The 26,978-nt window shown below is 45.8% G+C and overlaps 2 protein-coding genes across 7 annotated transcripts in view; one reads left to right on the top strand and one right to left on the bottom strand.

Annotated features, from left to right (window-relative positions):
• Positions 1-16,557, top strand: part of Ube2e1 (ubiquitin-conjugating enzyme E2E 1) — a 53,667-nt gene extending 37,110 nt beyond the window's left edge. For all 4 annotated transcript variants that reach the window (XM_039093740.2, NM_001399579.1, XM_039093737.2 and 1 more), the window contains exons 4-6: positions 13,981-14,113; positions 14,758-14,905; positions 15,792-16,557. In XM_039093740.2, coding sequence (XP_038949668.1) covers positions 13,981-14,113; positions 14,758-14,905; positions 15,792-15,889 — 379 coding nt within the window. In that variant the 3' untranslated portion in view covers positions 15,890-16,557. The remainder of the gene's footprint in view (positions 1-13,980; positions 14,114-14,757; positions 14,906-15,791) is intronic.
• A 121-nt stretch (positions 16,558-16,678) lies between these two features.
• Positions 16,679-26,901, bottom strand: Nkiras1 (NFKB inhibitor interacting Ras-like 1). Of its 3 annotated transcripts, none has more exons than NM_001400975.1 (5): positions 26,729-26,901; positions 23,297-23,332; positions 21,877-21,987; positions 20,219-20,460; positions 16,679-19,308 (listed from the first exon to the last, which is right to left on the bottom strand). In NM_001400975.1, exons 3-5 carry the CDS (start codon positions 21,968-21,970, stop codon positions 19,066-19,068), a joined length of 579 nt encoding a protein of 192 aa, NP_001387904.1. In that variant the 5' UTR covers positions 21,971-21,987; positions 23,297-23,332; positions 26,729-26,901; the 3' UTR covers positions 16,679-19,065. The 3 variants fall into 3 exon arrangements, with proteins under 3 accessions (NP_001387904.1, NP_001100722.1, NP_001387905.1); NM_001107252.3 differs by having other exon boundaries at positions 23,222-23,332; NM_001400976.1 differs by lacking the exon at positions 23,297-23,332.
• Positions 26,902-26,978: the final 77 nt, after the last annotated feature.

Below are 26,978 nucleotides of genomic sequence, written 5' to 3' on the forward strand. Positions count from 1 at the left end.
CAGTCACTTAGTCTCATCCTCCTCTATCTCTACAGGCCATTGAAGCCAAGACAGATGCAAGATGACATTTCTGTGCAGTAAATAGTTCTGTGTTTGTGGATTCATCTCGAGTAGAGTAGGAGGGAACAAAACGGTGCGGGCGTTATCTTCCCAGGGGCTGCTACAACAGTGTGTCATATTGTATCCTTAGGCAAGGACCATCTCATGGTTCAGTTAGGTCATTCCAGTGGCTGTCCGACTTCTCAGGACCCAGCCACATGCTGGAATGGAACAGAGGGGAGTGGCCTTACTTAGATTGCATCTGAGACCACCTGACTCTGTGCTGGGGAAAGTAGGCATCGTATCTTCCTTTGAGCTTGGAGATGGGACTGGAACTGTTAGTTCAGTCTTCAAATGCTTCTGATTGCTGTGAAGGTGGGATTCTCCACTTTCAGACTGCCTCTTTATTGTAGAAGCTCCTCTTCTCCACACAAAGGTCTCTGTGCAACAAGTTTATTTTCAACTATTGCATTTCTGCAAATAAAAGAAATTAAATTGCTGTGTCTATACCTGTCTTGTCTGTCTGTGTGTGTGTATGTATGTAGGTACCTGTGTGTGTGTGTGTGTGTGTGTGTCTGTCTGTCTGTCTGTCTGTCTGTCTCTTTTCCCAGATCAGTCTCCACTTTATATATCAAGACAGAATTTCTTTTTCTTGAGCCCAGAGCTCTCCAGTTAAGCTAGTGTAGCTGCCTAGCTTCCTTTAGGATTCCTGTCTCTATGTCTCATGCTGGGCTTACAGGGCCTGGCCTTGCATGGATTCTAGGGGTCTGAACTCCAGTTCTCATGCTTGCATGACAAGCGCTTCACCAACCGAGGTATCTCGCCAGCTCTCAATTAATTCTTACTTAAGAAATTTTTGTGACACTGTCTAGTAGATCACTAAATATCCTGTGGCAGATCCTAGTATGAAATTGCTTAAGCAGAGTGGGGAAGGCATCCGGTGATAAGCAATCTTGCTGGGTGTGGGAGAGACTATTACTGTAGGCAGGAAGCTAGGACTGCTAAGCCCAAAATGACTGCCTCACTGCGCAGAAACATAACTTTAAAGAACTGGGGAGCAGAACCAGTAGTTGATTTCAGGGGCCAGTAAGATGCACGCACGCACGCACACACACCAGTGATGTATATTACCATCCATGCCTTCTCCTTTTCCACAGGACATCTTTCTGCAGGGAGAAAATCTAACACACACCAGCAGCTCCTTTGCTCCTCGGCCTCCTGCCCTAGTAACACCAGTCCTCCTTCCTGTGTCACTAGCCCCAGTTACCCCTCTGAGAGTCCTTGCTTGCTCCCATCCCTAGCAAGCGAACCTCGACTCCTCCACTCTGTTCCAACCACTCCACCCAGCTCTGTGAGTCACACTCCTGACTCATCCATCTCACGGCAGCGTGAAGCCTGGTGAGTTATCATCCTCCCCTCCACACACCCTCATCAGTCGCTAGGTCTATTCCAGGTCTGTTGGTCAGCCCTGTCTACACTACCACTAACCTCTAGGCTTGAAGCAGGATATATCTTGTGCAGCAGCCAAGCCTGCTGTGTCCATCTGACCCTGTGCCACCCACACCATGTCCAGTCTTCAGACACAGCTTGTCTTCCATGTCTTGTGCCCTTTGGCCGCAGGCCGTGTCCATTTCTGATGAGGAACTAACAAAAGGAGTACAGGTGCCCAGGTTTCACTATAAATACAAATAATGAATTTAGAATTAATGTCTGAGCAATGCCCAGGAAAACAAAAACAAGGCTAGGGAAAATGATGGAGAATCCAGGGTTTTAAAGCCAATGACAAGATAGGAAAGCCCGCTGTGCACAGCATACATCCTTTCTGCTTAGCAAGGCCCTGCATATCTTGGGCGGGCCTCTCCCAGTAGGGGTGACTGATAACCCCCAGTACTCTCCCCAGTGCCCAAATATATTCTCAAACTCTAGACCTGGACCAGGACTCACATCCTGTATGTCCAACACTTGTGTTCTGATTTAATTCTACATAAGTAATATCTAACCTTTAGAGACCTTGTGGCATGCACATCTCTGCCTTTTTCTTCATGCGACAGTCTCAGCTGCCCCCACCTGTGCCCCGTGTGTGTGTGTGTGTGTGTGTGTGTGTGTGTGTGTGTGTATGCATGTGTGTGCCCATGTGTGTGCCCATGTGTGTCTATAATCTAAAGTTCCCTTTTATAAGAATATCATTCTATGGATTGAGGACTGCCTGATCCAGAAAGATTTCATTCTAATCACTTATATCTGCAATGATACTATTTCCAAATAAAGTTACAGGATAAGGTACTTGGATTTAGGACTTCAACCACAAACTCTCCGAGAGTCATAATTCAACCCATAACACACACATGGGAGGTGCTAGAGGGGGAACCCAGTTCCCCGCTCATGCTGCCACTCACTGTTGTGCTGTGTATACCCCGGCCGTGTGTGTGGAGGGGAAGGTGCACACACACCGTGCGCTTATACCTTAAGTTTATTCTTCTCTCGTACATTGCACCTTGACTTCAGCCTCTCCTACCTCCACCCCTCCCAGTGCTTCCACACCATTTCCCATCTCCTTCAGATCCATTGCTCCTTTGCTTCTCTTCAGAAAAGAATGGGAATCCCAGGGAACTAAACAAAATTCCTGTAACAAGTTACAATCAGACTAGGCATAAACCCTCATATTTGGAGTGAAGAAGGCAAACCAGTAGGAGAAAAGGGTTTCAAGAGCAGACAGAAGAGTCTGAGACACTCCCACTCCACTGTGGTTGGAATCCCACAAGAAGACCAAGCTATCTAACCATAGCATGTATGCGGAGGACCCAGCTCTTCCTGCTTCAGCCTCTGAGCCCCTATGAGCCCTGCTTAGCTGTTCTGATCCCCGCAGTCCTCCTTCCCCCTCCTCCAGAGCTCCACCTAGTGTTTGGCTGTGGTCTCTGCATCCTCTCCCATCAGTTGCTAAATGAAGCTTTGCTGATGACAATTGGACTAGATGCTTATCTGGAGTTCTGGCGGCAGGCATGGCCTCTGGGAGAGCATAGTCCAGAAACATCCATACGTGGATGTCCTCGTTTTTAATATGGTACATTTCCTGATGTGAAGAGTTTTGTAAAGGTCAAAAGAATTCAATGTTAACAAAATATGTTCTTGAAAATTATTTTTCTAAAAGTATTAGGACACTGTTCTGCCTTTGTTTTAGATTAGTAATTTATTGGTGACCCCTCAGACTTTAGGTCCTTGCTATTGCTGTTGTTTGGAGATGATGGGTGCTGCTGCTGATGTGTTAAACTGATTTGGAGCAAGCTTGCCTTTGATTTGCCTTGTTGTAGCATTTGAGTTAGACATCACTCCTTGGCAGCAGAATAGGAGGAAACAGACAAATAGCATGTGAATGGAGACTTTCACTTTTCCTTGTTTTTAAAATGGCCGTTTTGTCTTCTGTTTAGTGTGACCCCTGAGGAACAGGAAACTTTTGAACCATTTTAACCTTGGTCAGGTTTTAGGGCCCACTGGGTAGAGGTGTTTGCAGCCATACTTACTGACTGGAGTTCAATTCCTAGGACCCACATAGTAGAGGAAGAGAGCCAACATGTACAAGATGTCCTTTGATTTACACATATACACAGAGAAGTAAATGTAATTTTTAAAAGCATTTAAAATGAAAACAAGAACAGTTATAAGAATGCTTGGCATACTGTGCCCTGCCTCTCTGTTGGGGAAAAGTCAGATATGAGGAGTCCATAGTGGTCCCTGGTCTTCGCCCTGGGTACCCAGGTATCATGCCATACCACCAGGAGGGGAAGTCAGAAACTGGAGTCTGAGGTCTAACATTCCATTAGGGACATCTATGTGCTGGGCCGAGATAGGCCGAGAGGGGAAGCAAGGACCCAAGAGTACCAGAGGGACTGGAGGGGAGAAAGCTTTCCTCCAGGGGATCCTTAATGAAACAGCTCTCTGAGATGATCCTTGTTTGTTCCTGCTGATTTATTTGATGGTGGATGTAAATGCACACTTTATTCAGGGTGAACCAGGGATTAAATGCCTTTTAGGAGAAAGAATACCCAAAAGGAAGTTCATTGGCTGCAGGCTTAAGGCTATCTAGATACCTCATCAGCATGGGGAGTAAGTCCAGGAGTTACTTTATGTGACTGCCAGGGTCCGCTCACTGGAGTGTGCAGAGCGGCTCCTCACCTGCCGTTCTCAACTCTGAGGTCCCGGGGTTTGAGCTCATTCAGTCTTACCAGTTCTTATGTCCGACTGGTAACATGGTCCCACAAGCCCTACACATCCTATGGATTACTTTAGAGTCTTGCTCATGATGTCACACTGTGATAATATCCAGTTGATCCTACTCAGATCAACCGCGGTGGTGGCTTGCTCCCCACCCCACTGTTCTGGGTTCCCAAGTGAAACACACACACACACACACACACACACACACACACACACACACACACACACACGGATTGATCTGTAAATCCCCCCAAGTATGAAATCTGTCTGGAATAGGCATTTATGATAAGTGAATGAGTCACTACTGAAAACCTACTTGGGTCTGAGAAGAGGAATGAGTGTCTTACCTCAGAGCCAAGCTGCCCTCTGTGGAACAAGGTGGAGCAGTTGAGGTGGTGGCGAGCACCGCTCTGACATGCAGGCCTAGCACTGCTCTTCAGCCAGAGCACATGTGTCTGGAGGAGCCTGAGGTGTTTGCCTTACTTCCACCACTCTTTTAGTAGATGATTGGATCCCATCTCTTCCCTCATGTTTAAATTTTCACTGTGAAAATATGTTCTAGAAGGAATGCAGGGCCATTGCTCTCTAAGTTAATAACTCATGGCTGGGTAAACGTCCTTCTTACCGCCCAAGTATAGCCTCTATTGAAAGTTCGGCTGCATTGTGTTGCTTCTAAAGATGAGGCTGTTTGTGTACTGCTATGGAACCTTGTTTGTTTTTGTTTTCTTAATACATGTTTATGTGTATTCTTCCTGTTTACTTAGCTTACCTCATCTACAAGCCACATTTTATACATACACACTACTATGTGGTTGTCTCCTAGCCATAATTTGCTTTAGATAGATGGTCAGTAAAATGCTTGTCTTTCTTTACTCCTCTACTAAAAAACATTGCCTTTCTCATACAGAAAAGGTTACTATGTTGTTAATGTGTGTCTCTCTATAACTAGTTAAGGTTGCTATGTTGTTAATGCGCACCTCTCTATAACTAGTTAAGGTTGAGAGTTCATTAGCTATGTAGGTCTCCCACCTCGACCAATCAATGCCTGTGCATGTTTTCTATTATTATTGAGTTTTTTTTTTCTATTTTTTTTTTTTCGGAGCTGGGGACCGAACCCAGGGCCTTGCTAGGCAAGCGCTCTACCACTGAGCCAAATCCCCAACCCTGTTATTGAGTTTTAATAGTTAAGTTGTTAATGTTGTGTGTTGCAAATATCTTTCTGACTTTTTTAGTTTGGTTTCTGTTGCTGTGATAAAACCCCTGGCCAACTTGGGAAAAAACAGTTTATTTCAGTTTACAAGTTACAGTGTATCCTTGGGGAAAGCCCACAGACTTGGCTGCAGTTGAGTTCCCAGCTCCCAGGTGTTAGCTGACAACTGTTTACCACCACACGTTCCCTCCACCACATTCCTACACTTGGTGTTCGCTGTCCTTCCTTCAGCTTTAACATCATTTTGGTCGAAGAAGTGTCCAGCTGAGCAGCCACTGATTATTGTAACTTTCCTTAGACTTGGATTCTGGCTAAAACAGGGCTGGTTCACATGGGCTCTGATAACAGTTAGGGGCTGGCTAAATTCTTGATGCTTTTTCTCCTCCATCTCTGGGATAGGAAGAAGATAGCTGCAGCTGGCACACGTGTGCTCTCTAGGCGGTTCCCGTTCTCTGGGTGACCTCTCCAATGAGGCAGCCTCAGTATGGCCAGCCTTCTGTAGGAAGTGGCCAGTGTCCAAGGCACATAAAAAGGGCACTGCCCATGTAGCAGAGGGCATAATTTCCCCTATGGTGTATTCATTATTTGTATTTAGTGTGTGGGTATTTGCCTGCATGTGTATGTGTGCATGGAATCCCCCGATGCTGGACTTACAGCCTGGGTCCTTTGCACGAGCAACAAGTGCTCTTAGAGCTATCTCTCCAGCCTGTGTTTTTCTTTTTAGGGAAAGAAACAAAAGGACTCAATTTGGCTGGAAAATCATACTTTACAGACTTATATTTAAGTTTCACTAGCTATATTAAAAAGCAGTTGGAGAGTTTTCAATGAATGCAGTTGTTAAGAGGGTCCCTTTGAAAGAGCAGTCTAGGACAGTGACGGCTGTTGCGCAGGCTGATTACAATCTCTGTCTTGGGTTAAATGAGAGTGGCTTCTCCCACACCCCCAGCTGTGAAACTGCCCAATTGCATTTCTTTGAGGTTCTAGTATCTTTTAAGTCTCACTGTGTATTACCTAGCTGGCCTGGAACTTGCTATGCAGAACAGATTGGGCTCAGACTCATGGAGATCTGATTGCCTCTGCCTCCACGGAGCTGGGATTAAACCTGTGTGCCATCATCTGCTGGGGTCTGAACTCAGCACCTTGGAAATGCATGGTAGAGTGCTCTACCTCTGAGCTTTGTCCTTAGTCTTTGGGTTTTGAGATCAGACTCACTGTATAGCTCAGACTGGCCTAAATTTGAGATAGATCATCATGCCTGCCTATATTTTGAGGGCTGGAATTATAGGTTGTCACTATCATGTTTGATGCCACTCATTTTACTAATTTTTAAAGTGATCACTTAGTGGGTCCTCCAGTGTTTTGGGTACAGGCCGACAAGAGCTAGACTTGATTGCACAGAACTGTGCTGGAGTCCCAGGCCAGCCTGAGCTATAGAACAACATCATGCCGCAAGCCAAATAGCATTCTTAGAAGCTGGGCTGTGCAGCATCAGTGCCAAGTCCCAGGGCTCAGTCTCCAGCACCACTAAAACAAAAATCCCATTATACCTTTAGACCATCCCATTAGACCTAGTAATGGGATTATATGGCTAATATTTATGGAGCTTTGGTCTATTCTAAATTAAAACAAACATTAAAAATCTAATTTTAAGCTAACAATATAAACAGCATTCTAAATGAAAATAGCTATTTTCCAAAATTAAAAACCTTAGAGGAGCAGCGCTATTTCCATATCTGTGAGTTGCTTTAATGTCTCACATGATAGAGCACAGCTGGGGTTTCATCTGCTTAGCCCTCCCCAGCACAGCTGCAGCCACTGTGAAAGTGGCACTTGGCACCGTGAGAAACCTTGAGCTTATGGGTTTCTAGAAAGGGTTGGTAGGGGCCCCACTTGGCCTTTCTCTCCCTGGCCACAAAAGCTAGCTTTCTCTGGAAGAACGTCTGTTGTCCAGAGGAATCCTCATGAGCCAGGACTGAGGGTAGGTATTCCACGGAGGAGCTTCGTGCCTCCAGGAGGATGCTGTGTGGGTTGGAGGAGAGGCAAGAAAGTTCCAGGCTTGGTTGGTTGTAAAGTTTGCAAGTGTTCTCAAGACACCCCCATCCCACCCCACCCCCCGCCATAAGCAGAAAATTTCATATAAATGACATTTTTAGAGCAACAGGGGGCTACAAAAATACTTAAAATTGTTACTACTACTAATAATAAAAACCTTACCAAACAATAAAAACCAGTTTCATGTCAACAGTAAGTGACCAAAACATTACTGAAACAAGGTTCCAACATTTCCAGCCCTGGCCTCAGCCCCCACGTGCACCCTGAGAGTGGCGGCAGCGGCAGCATGGAGGCTGCAGAGGCAGTGGGAAAGGGCGTCACAGCAGTTGTGAATCCCTCAGTTGTGAACCCCTTAGAACTGTGCATTGGTAGGCTCCTTTGTGAGAATTTTAGAAGTCTTTGGAATCTCTCTAGGTGGTGGTATTGCCTTCAGGGTTCAGCACTGACTACACATCCATTTGTTCTGTGGTCAGAAAGTTGGAAGAGTTAGTAAGAGCTCTTGCTGTAAAAGCAGAGGGGCCTAAGTTCAAATCCCCACTCGCCCATGTGTTCCTTTAATCCCTGTGTTGGGTAGCAGAGACAGACGGATCCCAGGCCTTGCTGGGCAGCCAGTCTGCCACTAAAGGTGGACACAATAGAGGAAGACACCCAGACACGTGTACACTGAAAATGTCTGACTAAGACTGGGCGTGGGGCCACACACCAGCGACTCTAACACCCCGGGAGGCTGAAGCAGGAGGACCCAGACAATCCTGTACTACATAATAAAGACCTCTCAAAACAGGACCCACGCTCCACCGCTGCCTCCCACTTAATCCACAGTACTTTAGATGAACTATTATCCTAATAGCTTCATTAAGAAGATGGTCTTACAGTTCTAATGGTACAGAACACCACTGTGCTGCTAGACCAGAAATAAAAGCATATTGCTTTTCCGTTTTCTTTTTAAAATCTGATGAGACCAGTGAGGTGACTTACCAGGTAATGGTTCTTGTTGCCAAGCTGACAACCTGAGCTCTATTCCTGAAATCCACTTGTTGGAAGGAGATAAGCAACTCCTGAAGGTTGTCCCCTGACCACAAACACACACACACACACACAGTCACACACACACACAGTCACACACACACACAGTCAAACACACACACAGTCACACACACACAGTCACACACACACACACAGAGTCACACACAGTCACAGTCACACACACACAGTCACACACACACAGAGTCACACACACAGTCACAGTCACACACACAGTCACACACACACACAGAGTCACACACACAGAGTCACACACACAGTCACAGTCACACACACACAGTCACACACACAGAGTCACACACACACACAGTCACACACACAGTCACACACACAGAGTCACACACAGTCACAGTCACACACACACAGTCACACACACACAGAGTCACACACACAGTCACAGTCACACACACAGTCACAGTCACACACACAGTCACACACACACAGTCACACACACACAGAGTCACACACACAGTCACACACACACACAGTCATACACAGAGTCACACACACACAGAGTCACACACACAGTCACACACACACAGTCACAGTCACACACACACAGTCACACACACACAGAGTCACACACACAGTCACAGTCACACACACACAGAGTCACACACACACAGAGTCACACACACAGTCACACACACACACACAGTCACACACACAGAGTCACACACAGTCACAGTCACACACACAGTCACACACACACACAGTCACACACACAGTCACAGTCACACACACAGTCACAGTCACACACACACACAGTCACACACACACAGTCACACACACAGTCACAGTCACACACACAGTCACACACACACACAGTCACACACACAGTCACAGTCACACACACACACAGTCACACACACACAGAGTCACAGTCACAGTCACACACACACAGTCACACACACACAGAGTCACACACACAGTCACAGTCACACACACACACACGCACACACTTTATTCCAGTATTGAGTGTAAATGTCCAGATGCATTAGGTTGTCATTACTATGCATTACACAGTATATGTAATAAAGTGCAGTTGAAGGACTGATCAGATAAGACTAGAAAAGGGATGTCATTGTCCCCCCTGATTTGAACACTGCCCTATAATCCTAAACAGTGGTGCAGCTTCTGACCTTAGATTAAGTATTGTTAAACACTAGTATGTGTGTATGTGAAGAAATTCTCATTCTCCAGAGACAACATAAGACAGATGTGTAGCCAGATAACTGGCTGGTGTCGTACCTGTGTGAGAGCCCAGATAGAATGGTTTTCTTTCTACCTTGTAATATATTGCAAAATCTCAAGATTCTACAGATCTGTAGGTGACAAGTCCCTTCTGCTTTATAAAATGTTACATTAAAAATTCCTTGTGCACTTAGAAGGTGGAGGCAGGACGAAGTCCAAAGTCAGTCTGTTATACATAGATGTGTTTGTAATTTCTTGGATGAGCCTGAGTGCTGAGCCGGGGCTGCTCTTCCAGAGGACCTAGGTTCAGTTCCCGGTACCCACATTACAGCTCACCACTGTTTTAACTCCAGTTCTCGGGGATCGGATGCCCTCTTCTGATCTCTGCAGGCACTGAGTGCATGCAGGGACAGCACCTATACACATAAGAATAATAATGAAGGTTTGCTTGGATTCCTTAGAGAAGGCTGAAGCGTGGCTGATGTTGAGTTCTTGCTTAGCTACCATGAAATGCGGGAGACCCGGAATTTGGGCCCATTTGAGATTTTTACTTCCTATGGACACTCTAGCGTGTTGGTGTAATGAGAATGGGATGCCATTCTTGACTGGGTGCTTAAGCCAGTCTCCTTCCCTTTATCAAGGAAGATAAAACTCCTGGGGTTCCACCCTGTTCCAGTAAAGATGTCTAGATCCCTGACGCCAGTGACATGTGGTGTGGGAGCCACGTCTTCTAGAACCTGCCCAGGTTTCCCAGAGTCGGTGACCTCACTGCATCCCAGCGTCTCCATCTCCTCTTCTTGTATAGACTTTTACACAGATGCTCACGAAAACGTCTCTCCCCCTAGTTTCTACATCAGACTGTTAAACTTAACTGTAGTTTGGCTTTCTGCCTCAGCTTCTCACATACTCAAGTTATGGATGTGGGCCCCCACATCACGGAAGTCCTAGGTATGCTGAGTGGGTAGGTCTTATGGAGAGGGCAGTGTTGGAGGAAAGGGTCTGCCCTCTGCTGCCAGCAGAGCTGATCATGGTCTCCGAGTTCCCTAGCAAAAGAAGACAAGACAAGAAATGAATTTAGTCCTGCTGGGGGGACTAAAGGCTGCACCACTACACCAAGCCCCAAAATTCATTTCTTACCGTATCTGTCTGCTGACAGGTAGAGCTATGTGAGTTTGAAGTGACCCTGTTCTAGCAAGGTCTAGGACAGCCAGGGAACTATCTCAGGGGGGGGGGGGTGTGAAGGACAGGGATTCTTGAATAATGTTGGTCAGGGAGTAGACAATTGTGAACTGGATTTTGCCATCTAACAGAACCAAGTACTGCCAGGATTGGTCTTCCTGCAGCGTTATAGGTGAGGGCGGAGAAAGCTACAATAAAATGATGATTAAAAGTAAAACACTAGAAAACAGACAATTCTTATCGCCAGTTATTGTCCTCTATAGCTGACCTTTAAACTTGAGTGTGTTCAAGAATCATACAGGGATCTAGTTAAAAAGTAAGTGGATAGGCTCTAGGATAGAGTCTAGTGTGTGCATTTCTAACCAAGCTGTGGGATGTTACTTGCTTAGGGACCACACTGATGGCAGGAATCCTGCCATATGCATTTCTTTTTCTACAGCACACTTGAGGGGTAAAGCGGTAGCTGTTTTGTAATCAGCTAAAACCATTTATCCTTTCTAAGCTTGACTTGAGCTGTGCTCACAATTGTCTCTACTCCCTGACCAACATTATTCAAGAATCCAAGGCAGGGCTTCCCAGCCTCAGGACTGCTGGGATCTGCGGCTGGTTTAATATGCGTTGTGCTTTGTCAAGTGCACTTCAGGGTGGTTAGTGCATCCCTGACCTCTACCTGCCAGGCACTAGAGTGCCCTCCATCCCAGCTGTAACAATCCAGAAGTGACCTCAGAGCTGGGGAAGGTCTGAGGCTGGCCTCTGGCCCTGGCAGTCTTCGCAGTCTTGCTCTTGGGGGACTGAGTCTTCACTTTTATGGAGTAGCAATCAGATCACGAATGTCAGAAATTGCTTGGGCTCTGTTTTGAAACATGGATATCAGGGCCCTTTTCTCTACTCTCACTTCCTGCTGATGTCTACCTGTCTACTTTCACAGTCCTTTTTTCAACCCTAGGAGCTCAGTGTTTTTCTTAAACAGATAATTGTGTTCTTGATTTTTTTTAAGTGTAATGTTGGGTGCGGTGGCTCCTGACTTCAGTCCCAGCGCTCTGGAGGTAGAGATAGATGGGTCTCCAAGTTCAAGGACAGCTTGGTCCGCATGTGCATGGAAAGTGGGTTCTGTCCACCACATTGACTCTTCAGTCTTGCCAGCCTGACAAAGAATAGTTCTAGATGGCAGTTTGGAATGGTGTTGACTGCATTTTAAAGGGCTTAGCTTTCCTCTATCAGTTTGGGATGAGGCATCCAAGACCTAAGTGCTAACAGTATTAGTGTAGTGAGGAACATTTCTTAATTTCCAGACAGATGTCTTGTTTCACTATCCTCAGGGGGCAGGTAAGAAGCTAACATTCTGGTGGTGAGGTCTGTTTTAAGACACTAAGCTCATATATGACTTCTTGACGTAACTGTCCCCAAGGGCCCAATCTCCCTTCTAGTCACCATCCTACTGTAGGTTAAGCAGGGGACACAAACAAGCTAACCTTTGATAATTGAGAACCCATTCTGTTCTTAGTAAATGAAGCAGTAAAGGTAACATCTTTTTCCAGAGGAGTCAGAGTCTATTCCTAGGATAGGGCTGGTTAAGATATTGTTGGAGGCTGGAGAGATAGCTCAGCACTTAAGAGCACCCGATTCTCCTGCAGAGGATTCAGTCAGTTTCCAGCATCTGTGTCAAGCTACTCGCAACCACATGTCACTCCAGCTCCAGGGGATCTCATGCCCTCTTCTAACTTCTAAGATCAGGCAGTGTGTGCTGGGGGGCGGGGGGCATGCATGAGTGCACACACACACACTCTCACTCACTTACTCACTCTCTCACTACATAAATAGAAGTAAATCATCTTTTAATCTTTCCCTGTACTACACCTTGTGATTATAAAGAAAGCATTATACTCTCTAGGTCTCAGAATCGGAGGGTAAGCTTTTTCACTCTGTTGCTAAGGTGCTTGAATACAGAGCAGTGGAAGCCAATGCCATGTTTTAGAAGGATGATGTAGCCAAATGAAGGTACAACCAAGTATGTTTAACAAGAACGGGTTTGGTTAATGGCTAGTAAGAGTCCATGTCTAACACTGAGTGAGAACGGATTACGGACTTGACATTCCCCTCTCACTCAGTTTTTATAAGGTAAGAAGTATAGTCACCAACTTGGAATGACCCATGACCCAGCATTCATGGGAGCTGAATGAGGACTGTGACTTTCAAGACAGTCCGAGCTACTCTGTCTCAGGGGACCAGAAGTGGAGGAGTGTAACGTGATCTATAGCTAAAGCAGTTTTGAGTGTGTGTGTTTGTGTCCACATGTGTACACGAGGAGGCTGGAAATCAATGCTGTACGTCTTTGTGTAGAATTTATCAGCATCACCAGGGTCCAAACTTTGCTAAGCACTTTAATTAAGGAAAAGATTCTGGTTACTTAAAAGGTTCTAAGAAATGATGTAGCCATGAGAAAACTTGTCACTGAGTCAAAAATGAGGACATGATCACTCCTAGGTATGGTTGAGGAGGAGGTCTTATTGTAGATAAGAGGTGAGAACAGGCAGAGACATCTGGGAAGTCCAGACTGAACCTAACTAGCAGACTGGATGGGGAGGAAGGAAAGAAGGAAGGTGGGGCGAGCTGACCAAGAGGGAAACCGGAGGTGTGGACCAAAGGAGCCATAGCCAAGATAGCTGAGCAATGGCGAGAAGATGGGGGAGGTGGTTAGCATGGGGCCTGGTGAGAAGCGCTGGCAGGAGCCGGTTACTGAGTGAGACTTGTCCTGAGTTTCTTCAGAGCAGAGTAGCCAGCAGCTTAGCTTCCGAGACACGGATCTTTATTGTTGTTTCCCGTACTACGTCTGAGAGTTGAGGAAAGTGTGTCCAGCTGTAGCTAGTGTGTTTAGAGTGGACCTGGTGTTCTGTCATGGCTTACTTGACTGGTGGACAATGTCTTTATACCAAAATCTCCTTATGAAGAGAACCAGACATTAAACTCAAAGGATGAGGGGAAGGGGTTTTTTCCTTTTCTGGTCCAGCATCACCATGTCTTTATCTATCTGCTCGTGTGTTACTTCACAGTGCTGGTCCCAAAGGTGACAACATCTATGAGTGGAGATCAACCATTCTGGGGCCTCCAGGGTCTGTGTATGAAGGTGGAGTCTTCTTCCTCGACATCACTTTTACACCAGAGTATCCCTTCAAGCCTCCAAAGGTAAGGAGTCTCCTGTGTCTTCTCACATTTAACTGTCCTTGAGAAAGATTAAAGTTTTCAATGTACTCACAAAAGCCAGATTTCTTCCACGTGTGTGCTGCTGGCCACTGACGCCTCCTTACCCAGTCCCCTCCATGTTGGAAGAGCTGTGTGGACTGCGGTGCAGTCTAGATCTGCTGTGTAGGTCGGAAGAGCTTAGCTTCCTGCTGTGCAGTGTTTGCTAGTGTAAGTGAATGTGATGACTGGTGATTGGTCATAGGCATTTCCAGGGTAAGTACTTAAGATTGCTGTTTATAGCTTCTTAGACTTAATGACTCCGGAGCAGTGTGTTCCTTCCAGCTAACACAAGAGGCCAGCAGACAACCAACAACTTAGACCTATTGATGTCTAAACATTAAAACTAAGCCAGATGCTACTAGTCACACATATGTCATCCTACAGTCTGGAAGCAGAAGCAGAGGGGAGGATCAAAAGTTTGCAGCTAGTGTGGGGTACACGGCACCAGGATGGCCTGATGGAGAAGGGAGGAAGTGTGGACTGTTCGCCTCGAGCAGTGGTCACTGCTGTAGAGTGAGATGGAGGGGTTAGCCTGAAGTGTCCTAATGCCCCTACCTGATGCTGCTTAACAACTGCCTTACTTTTAGGTTACGTTTCGTACAAGAATTTATCACTGTAATATTAATAGCCAAGGAGTTATCTGCTTGGACATATTGAAAGACAACTGGAGCCCAGCACTAACCATCTCGAAAGTCCTCCTCTCTATCTGCTCACTCCTTACAGACTGCAATCCTGGTAAGACTGTAGTCACCTGCACTGTATTTCTTAGTAAATGACAAAGTACTTGTTTTCAACACAAGCTAAGACCCAGGTTCTCAAAGGACATTGTGATCAAGAGTTTAGCGCACTGGTGGGAAACGCAGCCACTTTACTACTCTGGGCTCATCACTAAGGCTGGGCGCAGCTCAGCTGCAGTTCTGATGGGGTTCGCTGAGCCCTGACCCACAGCCAGTGCTCACTTTAGAAAGAGGTATTTTTCTGCCAAATGCTTGGTGATTTCAGAATTGTAATCTTATTGGAATTAGTCGTTTTAAGAAAGAAAAAGGATTTTTAAATGACTTTTCTGCTTAAACATACAAATTTAATTAGGCATTGCATTTTCAGAGAAGTTGGAGGTTTGGGTTTTGCCTTTTCTAGGTATATAGACAGTAGATATTGCCAGTTAAACCAGCCACAGAGACTTCCCAACATCCCACAGCTCTGATTGGTTGAAAAGAGTTGGTCCTGGAACCTTGACTATCCCAGACTCAAGAGTTTGGTCATACACATGAAGAACAGAGTGTCACTTGTTGGGAGAGAAGTAGCATAAGAAAATAAAGCCAGGCCACTCCTTCCAACGTTCTAATTAAGATTAGAGGAGGAGCTGGAACAATGGCCCAGCTGTTAGAACAATTGTTCTTGCAGAGGATGCAGGTTCAGCTCCCAGCACCCAGGGGCCCACATCCATAACCTGCAGACAGAGTATCCATACACATGGAATAAACCTGTTTAAAAACTGTTTTTAAAGATAAGAAAACACCTCTGACCGCATTTCAGACATGTGCATGGTGATGACTGCTGTGTGTTTGTATCCAGTGTCTGATTTCCTTTCTCCAAAGTAATCTCCGTGTTTCTCTCCCAGCCGACCCTTTGGTGGGAAGCATTGCCACTCAGTATATGACCAACAGAGCAGAGCACGACAGAATGGCCAGACAGTGGACCAAGAGATACGCTACATAAACTGGGTTTTCACAGTTCTTACATGATTGTCTGTCACAGAAGAGAGCTGCTTATGATTTTGAAAGGGTGGGGGTGGGAGTTGGTAAAGAGTAGGGTATTTCTATAACAGATATTATTCAGTCTTACTTCCCAGGATTTTGTTGTAACTTAAGGTATCTTGCTACAGTAGACACAGTGGTAATAGCGACTTTTAGAGCTGTCACTTTGCAAGATTAGCTGACTTAGTACAACAGGAAAGAATGCATGTGTAGACACTTGTGTTCCATTGATTGTAGTCTACTGTACTTTCAAAACCAGTTTCAATTTGTATAGGTCACACACGGCCATTTATGTAAAGTCCTATTTTCTTTTTTAAAAAAGTTGGAATTTGTTTTTCCTTCTTAGAAGGAAACAATGGTATTTAACAAGTTTGCAAAGATGAGTTTGTTACCTCGTATATGTAAAATGGACAGCTGACTACAAGACACCATGTAGGAAACCACTAGTTAATGTATTTTATTTTATATGCAAATTACTTCAAGAGTTAGATCAGGCTTTGTGGAAAGCTGTAGTGAAATACCTTAAGCTGTTAAGTGTAAGTGCGGAGTAGGAACTGCTCAGTCGATTGGTTGATTTAGACTTCTTATGTCTGCATTTGTTACTGTGCTAATAAACCATATTAAGAACAACTACTGACCCTGCTGTGTTCATTTCCTCTCTGCAATCTTTGCTTCTGAAGCAGGTTAGAGAATGCTTATTATTTACGTAAACCAGAACTAATATTTACACACAGCACATTTTGGAGATGTCTTTTTTTTTTAAAGAATTCTTTATTTATTATATATAAGTACACTGTAGCTGTCTTCAGACGCACCAAAAGAGGGCATCAGATCCCATTACAGATGGATGTGAACCACCATGTGGCTGCTGGGAATTGAACTCAGGACCTCTGGAAGAGCAGTCCATGCTCTTAAACCACTGAGCCATCGCTTCAGCCCCCTGGAGATATCTTAAAAACAATAAACTGTGTAAGCCAGGTGAGCTTCAAAGATGCACTGCAATGCCTTTTTCTCAAAGCATTTTCTGATCTGCAGAGGAAGTGGCAGCAGACACATGAGAAACAAGCCCATGGGAAGCCTCCAGACTCATGCAGGTGAAAGCTGAGAACAGTAGTATACACAGGCCTTCTTCCCAGGGCGGATGGAGGCCAGGGATTAGAGCTCAAGGTCATCCTCAGCTACACGCCGGGCTTCAGACTAGCCTAGGCTACATGAGACCCTGTCTCAAAGGGGCCGAGGGAGGGAAAAAATTGACCCAGGACATGTTCACTCTTCAATTTTAGAAACATAAGTAATTCCATGTATATTAAAGCACAAGATCTAAATGTAGTCAAAAGGAAAAACGGAAACTCCAGGCAGGGATTGAAATAAAATACCTCAGAAAAAAAGCTGAAAGTAAGTACTTGGAAGGGCAGGCTAGAGGACTGACTTAACCTGAGGGATAACCGGAAAAGTTTTTGGTTTTTGTTTTTTTTTTTTAAAGAATTGGCCAAGACAGCATGGTGGTACACACTTCTAATCCCAGCTGAGCAGGACTTGGAGGTCAAGGCTAGCCTAGTCTACATAATTCCAACCAGCCAGGGTTATACAGTAACCTTGTCTTTAGGGGGATGAGGGACAAGCCTGGTGGCTATAACCCCAGTATTCAGGGCACAAGGATTCCAACTTCAAAGCTTGGGTTGTTTATTAAGACCCTTTCTCACAAAGTAAAACGGTTAATGATGCATGTGTGTGAACCCTTGGGTTCAGACTGCAGTGCCACCAACAGAAAAGCAAGTGGCAATAGTGCTAATGGTTTACATTATACACGGCGGTCCTTGGCTTGAACTCACTGGACTGAGCCAGCCACAGTTGAAAGCATTGCACTGAAGAGTCCATACTTTACTTGCCTTCCTGTGTTTACTACACCTTGTTTCACACTTTGCTTTTCAGGTAAATGGCTAAAGTTGATTTACAGTTGGAACCACCAGGCAGTTCATTTCCTAGTTCTTTGCATAGGTCTGGCAATCTTGTTCAATACAGTGACCAAAACTGCTCGGATCTTGGTAAGATTTTCCATAAACTAAATTACAAACTCAGATTAATATGTAAAACTAGTGGTAACTCTGTATTTCTGACATTTTATTGTATACGATGAGGTTATTAGAAGAAAGGGATGCTTCCTCATTCTTCAGCCTAACCGTTTTCTGAAGACCCTCTAGTATTTCACTTTATCGTCAGCACAGGCCTAGCTTATAAAGACAGGGCTCTGAATACAGAAGCTACTCATGCTAACCTACGATCGATTATACTTAACAGAGCGAGCGACGCAAAACCACATGTGGTCTGTCAGCAAAGCCTCCGTGAAATGAGAGTTTAACTCAGAGGTCCAGATTGTCGTCATTGGCACAATTTAGCTGCACAAAGAAAGCCACTGCCAAGCTTTATAATCTGAGATATTAGATAATTAACCTTTAAAAAAGTTTAGCTATCATTCTACGTGTGTATGGTTTTCCCTGCATCTGTACATGAGCACTAACTGCATGCAATGTCTGAAGAAACCAAGGGAAGACACTGAATCCTTTGGACTCTCTTATAGGTGGTTATGAGCCACCATGTAGGTGCTATAAACTGGACCTGGCTCTTCTGTGAGAGCTTCAATCTTAGCTACTGAGCAATCTCCCCAGCCCTGAGTAGTCAACGTTTTTAAAACGGAATTCTGGGCCTGTTAAGATGACTCAGTGGAGAAGGTGCTTTGCCAGGCGAGCCAGGCCACCTGAGTTACAGCCCTGAAATTCATGCGTAGATGGAAGGAGAAAGCCAACTCCACACACACAGTAATGACTTATGGTCACGCCAAGGCATGTGCATAAAACTACAATGAGTATGAGAGTCCCTGACAAGCTGGAAGGGTTCCTTCCCATGGTACACTGCATACTCTAACGTTTATTATTACTGACAGGTGCAGAATAACAAAACTCGATTTTAAGAGCAGGTTTCAAATAAAGACAAAATAATGTCCAACAGCAGCAAACCAGTAGCTTGCATTAAAGTGCATTAAGTTACCACTTAGGGGTTCCCTAAGGCCCAGAGGAGGTTTGTGAAGAGCCACATTAAATCGGAACCCTGTGTCATGCTAGAGACATTTCAAGGCTTGACTCAGTTTTCGGAATTGGAGTTCCCTTTGTTTTTCCTCCCTGGCAGAGGGAAGCTAGATTTGCTCTGGGGCTGGGAAAGCTTGCTGGCCAGTAGTGTGAAGGGCTCAATCAGCGTCCTGCGGTCCGTCACCGTCACCTCCCAGAGCTTCACCTTCTCACTTCTAGCCCACTGTTGTGCTGCGTCAGCGTCCACTTGCCTCTGCTCAGAAAGGTCCAGTTTGTTTCCTAACACAACGATTGCCACCTGGAGAAAATGATAAAAGACCACGATGGTAACCACGGATAACGGTTCACAGACAAACTGCGTAATTACTGCTCTTCCATTTTGCAAACTGCTTTACTTAAATGATACTGAGGCAACGAAAGCAGTAACCTCACCTGCTCTGGAGTTAAGGCAGGAGAGTTGTAAGTTCAAGGCCAGTCTAGGCAAGTTAGCTGAACCTTGTCCAAAAATAAGTTGGGGAAGTAGAGAACTTACCTAGCAAGTCTGACACCCTAGTACATAAGTCTTTAACATTTAACAAGATGGCCAATCAGCCAGGCATGGTGGTGTACACCTTTAATCCCAGTACTTAGGAGGGAGAGGCAGGCTGATCTCTGAGTTTGAGGCCAGCCTGGTCTACACAGATAGAAAAATTCTGTCTCAAAAATGAGTGAATGAATGAATGAATGAATGAATGAAAGAAATATAAGAATCTGAACTAAGACCATCTAGCAGACTATTAACCGGGGTGCTGTTTGGCTCTGAGCTGATGTGTAGAGAAGATCTGAGGTTAAGGAATTCCAAGCAGAAGGAAAATGGCAAACAGAGAAGAGCTGGTGCTGACTGAATAAGCTTCTGTGTGTTTTTTTTTTTTGAAGTTGGAGACAGACGATCCCCACACTACTGAACTCTGCAGTACCCGAGCGAGCGAGGGAGCTAGGAAAGCACATGGTGTAGAGAGTAAAACCGAGGGAGCTAGGAAAGCACACCGCGTAGAGAGTAAGGCCGAACAAGAGGCAGGAAGCGAGCGCTCTGCGTCATCCAGCCGTGCACGGTGTTTGCAGACACTGCCAGTAATAACTGAACAGCTTTAAATGTGTAAACCACACGGGACGCACATTACCATCCAACTGCGTCAGACTCCACACCCGGGATCTAAACAGCCACTGACCTCCTTTTTGTCTTTGAACTTATCAATCTCTTTCTTCAGAAGCTCCACTCTCTGGAAGGACTCGAGGTTATTCACGCTGTACACGAGAACGAAGCCGTCGGCAAATGAGAAATAGTGCTTAGGCAGCTCCACGCCTTCCTGCAGGCCTCGGGTGTCGTACAAGTGCAGCTGCTCCTTCACCCCACGGTCTGTCTCCACAGATGCCATGTACACGTCTTCCAGCGTTTCACAGTCTTCCATGCCTGCAGGAGAAAGGAGCCAGGCTCAGCTTGGCCCGGTGGCCCGCATCTTTAATCCCGGCACTCAGAGGCAGAGGCAGGCAGAATCCTATAAACTCCAGGCAGGCCTTGGCTACAGAGTGAGACGGAATCTCAAAAAGGGAACTACTGTCAGGTATTCACCAGCTCCCTGTGCATCCGAGGCTGCCTTACAAGGTTTCCCCTGCACCCCGTGCAATGACCACACGTCTACTGATTTCTTCAAAATGCAAAGTAGTTATTCATCCAAAAGTATCTTGTTCTTCTAAAAATGTTTTGTGGACCATCAAGATGGCTCTCAAGATTGGTGTATTTTGAGTTCAATTCCTGGGGCCTGCTGAAAGGTAGGTGAGAACTAGTTCCAAATGGTCACCCTTTAACTAACTTTCTTTCCTTCCTTTCTTTCTTCCTTCCTTCCTTTCTTTCTTTCTTTCTTTCTTTCTTTCTTTCTTTCTTTTTCTTTCTTTCTTTCTTTCTAAGAAAGTCTGAACTTACTGTCACTGTCTTCAGACACACTAGAAGAAGGCATCAGAGCCCATTACAGATGGTTGTGAGCCACCATGCGGTTGCTGGGAATTGAACTCAGGACCTCTGGAAGAGCAGCCAGTGCTCTTAACCGCTGAGCCATCTCTCCAGCCCCTACCCTTTAATCTTTACACACAGCCCCTCCCTACCCAAGCATGCAATATTTTTTTTTAATTTTAAAAAATTATTTCTTAGCCAGGTGGTGTCAGCGGTGGAGGTGGTAAACGCCTTTATTTCCAGCACTCGGGGGTGGGGGGCGTCGGGGAGGCAGAGGCAAATGATCTCTGAGTTCCAGGTCAGCTTAGTCTACAGAAAGAAAGGTCACCAAAATGATTAATAAAAGATAAAATGTGTACCTGCCAGAAAGAAATGCTCTGAAGATCTGTATTTACTAATCTCTGTAACTCCAGTTCATCTTAACCTGTCTATCTTCTTTATGAAAATCATGACCTCATTAAAGGCAGAAAGGCCATCGTCTTCCTCTGGCCTCAGCAAAGCACCATCACATGCAGTGTGATACTGAGAAGATGGGATAGCTTACTCATTGAAGGAATAAGGGAATGAGATGATCCCAATGTACAAACTAGGTCATACTGTAGCAAACAGCCATTTCCTCATTTTTAAGCCTACGCAGAGATCCTACGATTCCTAGACCCTGGTTTGACGCAGGTGCACAGGACCCCATTTTTGTATGACACGTTTACTTACCCTTTATTTCTGACCTACTATAGGACATGTAGCGAGGACTGCTGAATGAGCACTGCTGAATGTCAACAGAACCCAACTTCCTTCTCCTTACTCTTTACACCGATTAGCACCAGCAACAAGCATCTCCCACCAGTGTCAGACTCTAGAAACTAGGAAAGATAATCTTACCAATAGTGTGATTCCCATAAAGGAGTTGCTCCAAAATTGCAGTTTTCCCAACGGACAACAGCCCACAAACGACAACCTTGCAACCTTTTCCCATCTTCTCCTGGGACAGCACTGTGGGGAGAAGGCGTGGCTTTAAAGTAAGTCCTTTCCCAAAGTTTAAGTTGAACCAGTAATACAGAGGGAACTCCAGATACAGAATAAGGTTGTCAGACCACAGTCAGCTCCCCCAAGCTATTTGCTCCCTTAGAGAGGTCACTGTCAGGTTTCTTATATATTGCCACAGAGATATCTGGATGGACTGTAAAACACCCAAATGCCTCGACGTGTGTGTAACCACAGTACTTGAGATGCAGAGAAGGATCTGCCTCAGCTCTGTGCACAGTGGGTTAGAGACTTGTTCATCTCTAAGCATGGCTTGCTCCCACCTACATCCCAGCACTCTAGAATAGCAAAGTGCTGAGACAGGAGGATTACCATGAATAAGGTAACAAAAATTTTCCTCAAGGCTTTTGTTTTTCCAGAAGACAAGATATCAACAGCTAAGGTAAAAAGAAAAATGGTTCATTAAAGACAACAAAAACGTTAAAATGCCTTTAATCCAGCACTCAGGGGAGCAGAGGCAGAAAGATCTCTGTAAATTTGAGGCCAGCCTGGTCTACAAAGGACACCTAGGGCTGATACAAAAAAAAAAGCCTGTATGGAAGAGTGTCAAATGGTGGGTCTGGAGAGATGGTTCAGGGGTTAAGAACACTGATAGAGGACCCAGGTTCAATTCCTAGCACCCACATGGTGGGTGACAACTGTCTGTTCCAGGGTTACCAACACCCTTACACAGATATACAGGCAAATGCTAATATATACAAGGGCGTGCACACGCACACACGCGCGCGCGCGCACACACACACACACACACACACACACATGAAAATGGAAACAGGCCTGATAGCACAACCTTTAATTCCAGCACTTGAGACACAAAAACATAGAAACAGCTCCATGGTTAAGAGCACTGGCTGCTCTTGCAGAGGACCTGAGTTCGATTCCCAGCACCTACACTGGTGCCCCTGGAACTGGAGTTACAGAGAGTTGTGAACTGCTATATGGGTACTAGAAGCAGGGTCCTCTGGAAGAGTAGCCAGTGCTCTAAACCAATGGTCCACCTCTCCAGTTCCCCACCTCTACACTCATAGAAATGGTCTTTCAAAGATACTCTCATCGTAACCCTGGAGACGTCTTTGAGAACTCACTTTCAAAGGAGTTTTGCATGTATATTAGTCAGTGTTCTCTAGAGTCAGAACTTACGGACGGTCTCTATGTGTTAAAGGAAATTACAGGAATGACTTACAGTCTGCAGTCCAACTAACCCAACAGTGGGCAAGAATCCGGTAGTTACTTAGTTCCACGAGGGGGGGTGTTTCACCTGGTCTTCTGCATGAGCTGGACTCCAACAGATGAGCTGGTAAGCAAGTGCAGGCAGGTGAAGAGGAGTGAGTCTTCCTTCTTCCAATGTCCCTATGTAGGTCTCCAACAGAAGGTATGTATGGCCCAGGTTAAAGGGCCACCACCACGCCTGAACCTAAACTGTTCTTTGTTTGGAACTTGCTCTATCCCAGGCTGGACTTGAACTCAGAGATCTGCTTGCCTCAGTCTCTTGGAATTAAAGGTGTATACACCTTGCTTTAGCCTAAGCTTTTCATGGCCACTATGCCCCAAGATCCAGATCAAAAGCCTGTGTCTTCCAGTCTTAAAATCTGGATCATAGCTGTGTCCTCCATTTCTGGGCTGTAGTTGATATAGACAAGCTGATAACTGGTAATGTCATCACAGGATGTGTGGCTGAGTTCACCTGGAGACACAGAGTTCAACACGGGGCGGGGATCTGAGCACACGGACATGTATGAGGCACACGGACATGTATGAGACACACGGACATGTATGAGACAAGTTTTAGAGGAGAGGGACTGAGACTAAAACATGGGGGAGCCTTCTTCCTACCACCATGATTTTTTTTTTTTTTTTTTTTTTGGTTCTTCTTTTCGGAGCTGGGGACCGAACCCAGGGCCTTGCGCTTCCTAGGTAAGCACTCTACCACTGAGCTAAATCCCCAGCCCCCATGATTTTTAACCTAGTGATGCTTCTGATCTACAAACTATAAAATGATAAGTGTTTTATTTGAGCCTGTAATGGAGGCCAGGTGGGGTGAACATAACGTCACTTGAAAAAACTCAGAAAGTCTCTGCAGGTTTGAGGCTAGCCTGGTCTACACATGATGTTTCCCGGACAGTTAAAGCTACGTAGCAAAAATGAAAGAGAAAGAAAACTTTATCTCTGAAAAATAAATTTTAACGTCGTTGCTAGGGCTGGAAAGATGGCTCAGCAGTTAGAGCACCAGCTGCTCTTTCGGAGGACACACAATACCTGTAGCTTGGGTTCCAGGGGATTGGGCACTCTCAGTCAGACATGCATGAAGGCAAAACATCAATGCCCATTTAAAAATATGTAATTGCTGTTGGGGAAACTAACATAAGCTCATTGATCTCTATTCCACTTTTCTCTTTCCTTTTAGCCTCAAACCATCTAAGTTTTTAAAATCTAACTTTCATTCTCAGAATCATTCAGTGGTTTCCTAGCTCCTTGGATTTCATTCCAGAACACTGCTTGCTGGGTTTGGTTTTGTTTTGTTTGTTTTTTTTTCCTCTTTTTTTGTCTGTTGGTCCTTGAAATAAAAAGTATTGCTCAGGACCCCTAAAACAATGCTTTCACACAAAGGAGCTTCATTTGCCCCAGGGGGACAGAGGATAGGGAATGAGACAGAGGCTGGATGAGAGAGGAGGGAACAAAGGAGAGGGAGGCTGGGTATTTGTCCTGAGGGGCAAAGGACTGCCTCTGGATAGAGAGGAGACAGCAGACCTCTTTGGCAAACGGTGGTTCTCAAGGTACAAGGGTAAGCCAGCATTAAAATGAGGTGTTTGATCTTAATCAGGTGAGCCAAAGTGGGCTTTTGACTTCCATACTTTGATAGCTAGGCCTTGGTAGTCAGCCTCAGGAGGAGGAAGTGGCCACAGAAGAGAATAGACCTTGGTGGCTAGCTTTAGGAGGGTGATCTAATGGTTCTTAGAAAGGCAGAGGGAATGAGGGAGACAAGTAAGCCATTCTTCCATTGCCACATTCAAGCTGACCAGAGTCCCTTCAGTCCTTGTATTCTTCTGTCTTGTCACTTAACCCTTAGTCTCAGCTATCCTATCCCAACTTGGTTTCTGATTCCTAAATGCTAAGTACGTCGTGGTTGGCCCCCACTGACTCATGTGTTTCAATCCTTTACCCAAAGAGAGTGGTACTATTAGGAGGTATGGCCTTGTTGGATTCCGGAAATGTGTCACAGTGGGGTGGGGGTGGGCTCTGAGATCTCCTATGCCACACATCTCTCTCTGCTGCTCACAGATCAAGATGTAGAGCTCTCAGCTCCTTCTCCAGCACCACGTCTGCCTGACACTGCCATGCTTCCTGCTCTGATGATAAAATTGTAAGCCAACCCCAAATGAAATGTTTTCCTTTATAAAAAGTTGCCCTGGGGGGTTGGGGATTTAGCTCAGTGGTAGAGCGCTTGCCTAGGAAGCGCAAGGCCCTGGGTTCGGTCCCCAGCTCCGGAAAAAAAAAAAAGTTGCCCTGGTCATGATGTCTCTTCACATCATTGAAACCCTAAGACACACATGTTCTGCCACTGAACTACACTCAGACCTGTAGTTTATTCTTCTGCGTTACCTTCTGAAGAAAACGTATCCTGGGCTCAGCAGTTAGAATACTTGCTGCTCTTGCCCAACACCGCCCCACCCCCACCCCGTTCAGTTCCCAGCTCATACATGGAAGTTTTCAACCATGTCCACCTACCTCAGTGGGCCCCAGGTATACAGGCGGTGTATATCCATACATCCAAGTAAACACATAAACACACAAACTAAAAATAAATCTTACAATTTTTTTCTAAACTGTCCTAAAAGAGAAATCATATCCTACACTCCATCCTAACTTGCAAGTCCCGCCCCCATCTGGTCCAGGTCTCCCTCCCGCCCCCCGCCCCGCCCCCCCCCCCCCCCCCCCCGTCCCCACGCCCCACTGGCTACATCCTCCCTCCGACAGGACAGGACGCTGGGACAACTGTCAATACCCCTCCACTCCCTCAGTGTGTGTGTGTGTCCTTTACACTTGGCATCAAACGCAATACATAAGCCTTGTGCGTTGTTTGTGCTGCATCACCAACAGCTGAGACTGAGCTCCGCACATATTAAGCGACATATATGAATTTTTAAGTAGGACAGGTGAGAACTCTTAAAATGCTGAAGCTGCCATTTATTCTAAAAGATGAGCAGTGCCACAGATTGATGTAAATGGTAAGTAAGTATGATTCCCAAACCTTGGCCACAAAAAAGCATACTTTATTAAAACCGCATGACTGAAAAAAGAAAACCCTGGAGCTGAAAAAACTCCAAAACACCATTATTTCCCAACAAAGAACGCAATGCAGAATGCCAGAAATCTGAGCATTTACCCCTGGAACAGGTCTTGGCAAATGAACAAGTTGCTATTCTTAAAAACGTCTATAAAATAACGCCCCCGGACTCTGACATTAGCACCTCGGGGTTCCCATCCACCGCAGGAAAAGCAGGAGGGGGACGGGCGCCACAGTCCACCCACTAGCCTGGCTCGCACGAGTCCCCAGCGGGTCTCAAGGACACGAGTGAGGTGCACGCATGAGGTTCACGCGTGCAGCCACTTCGCATACACCCACGCCACAGCGGTCCTGAGGTCAAGGTGCTCCCGAACCACAGAGCGAGGCGCCGGCGGAGACACCAACCTGACACAGCAGGGTAGTGAGATAGTGGCACGCGGGTCAGCGCGGTCCGAAGACGCCCCTCTGGAGCCCGTCCCCGATCTGCTTCCTCCGGTCCCGCGCCGATGGCACACGCGAGCTCACCGCCTCTCACTTTTCGCAGCCTCAGCGGCTCAGGAGCGCTGCTGAGAGCTAGCGGAGAGCATCCGGAAGCGGCGGGCTGTTTCTGCCTGACTCCGCCCATCAGGTTGGATGTCCGGACTACATGTCCCAA

This window comes from Rattus norvegicus, chromosome 15 (genome assembly GCF_036323735.1).
Source record: "Rattus norvegicus strain BN/NHsdMcwi chromosome 15, GRCr8, whole genome shotgun sequence".
NCBI classification, from domain to species: Eukaryota; Metazoa; Chordata; class Mammalia; order Rodentia; family Muridae; genus Rattus; species Rattus norvegicus.

Excerpts from the sequence above, each read along its gene's own strand:
- Nkiras1 (NM_001400976.1), bottom strand. The coding sequence starts at position 21,970 with ATGGGAAAAGGTTGCAAGGTTGTCGTTTGTGGGCTGTTGTCCGTTGGG. Across the intron at positions 20,461-21,876 it reads TTATGGGAATCACACTATTG|GCATGGAAGACTGTGAAACG; the intron begins GTAAGATTATCT and ends TTTCTCCTGCAG. Across the intron at positions 19,309-20,218 it reads AGTTCAAAGACAAAAAGGAG|GTGGCAATCGTTGTGTTAGG; the intron begins GTCAGTGGCTGT and ends CATTTTCTCCAG.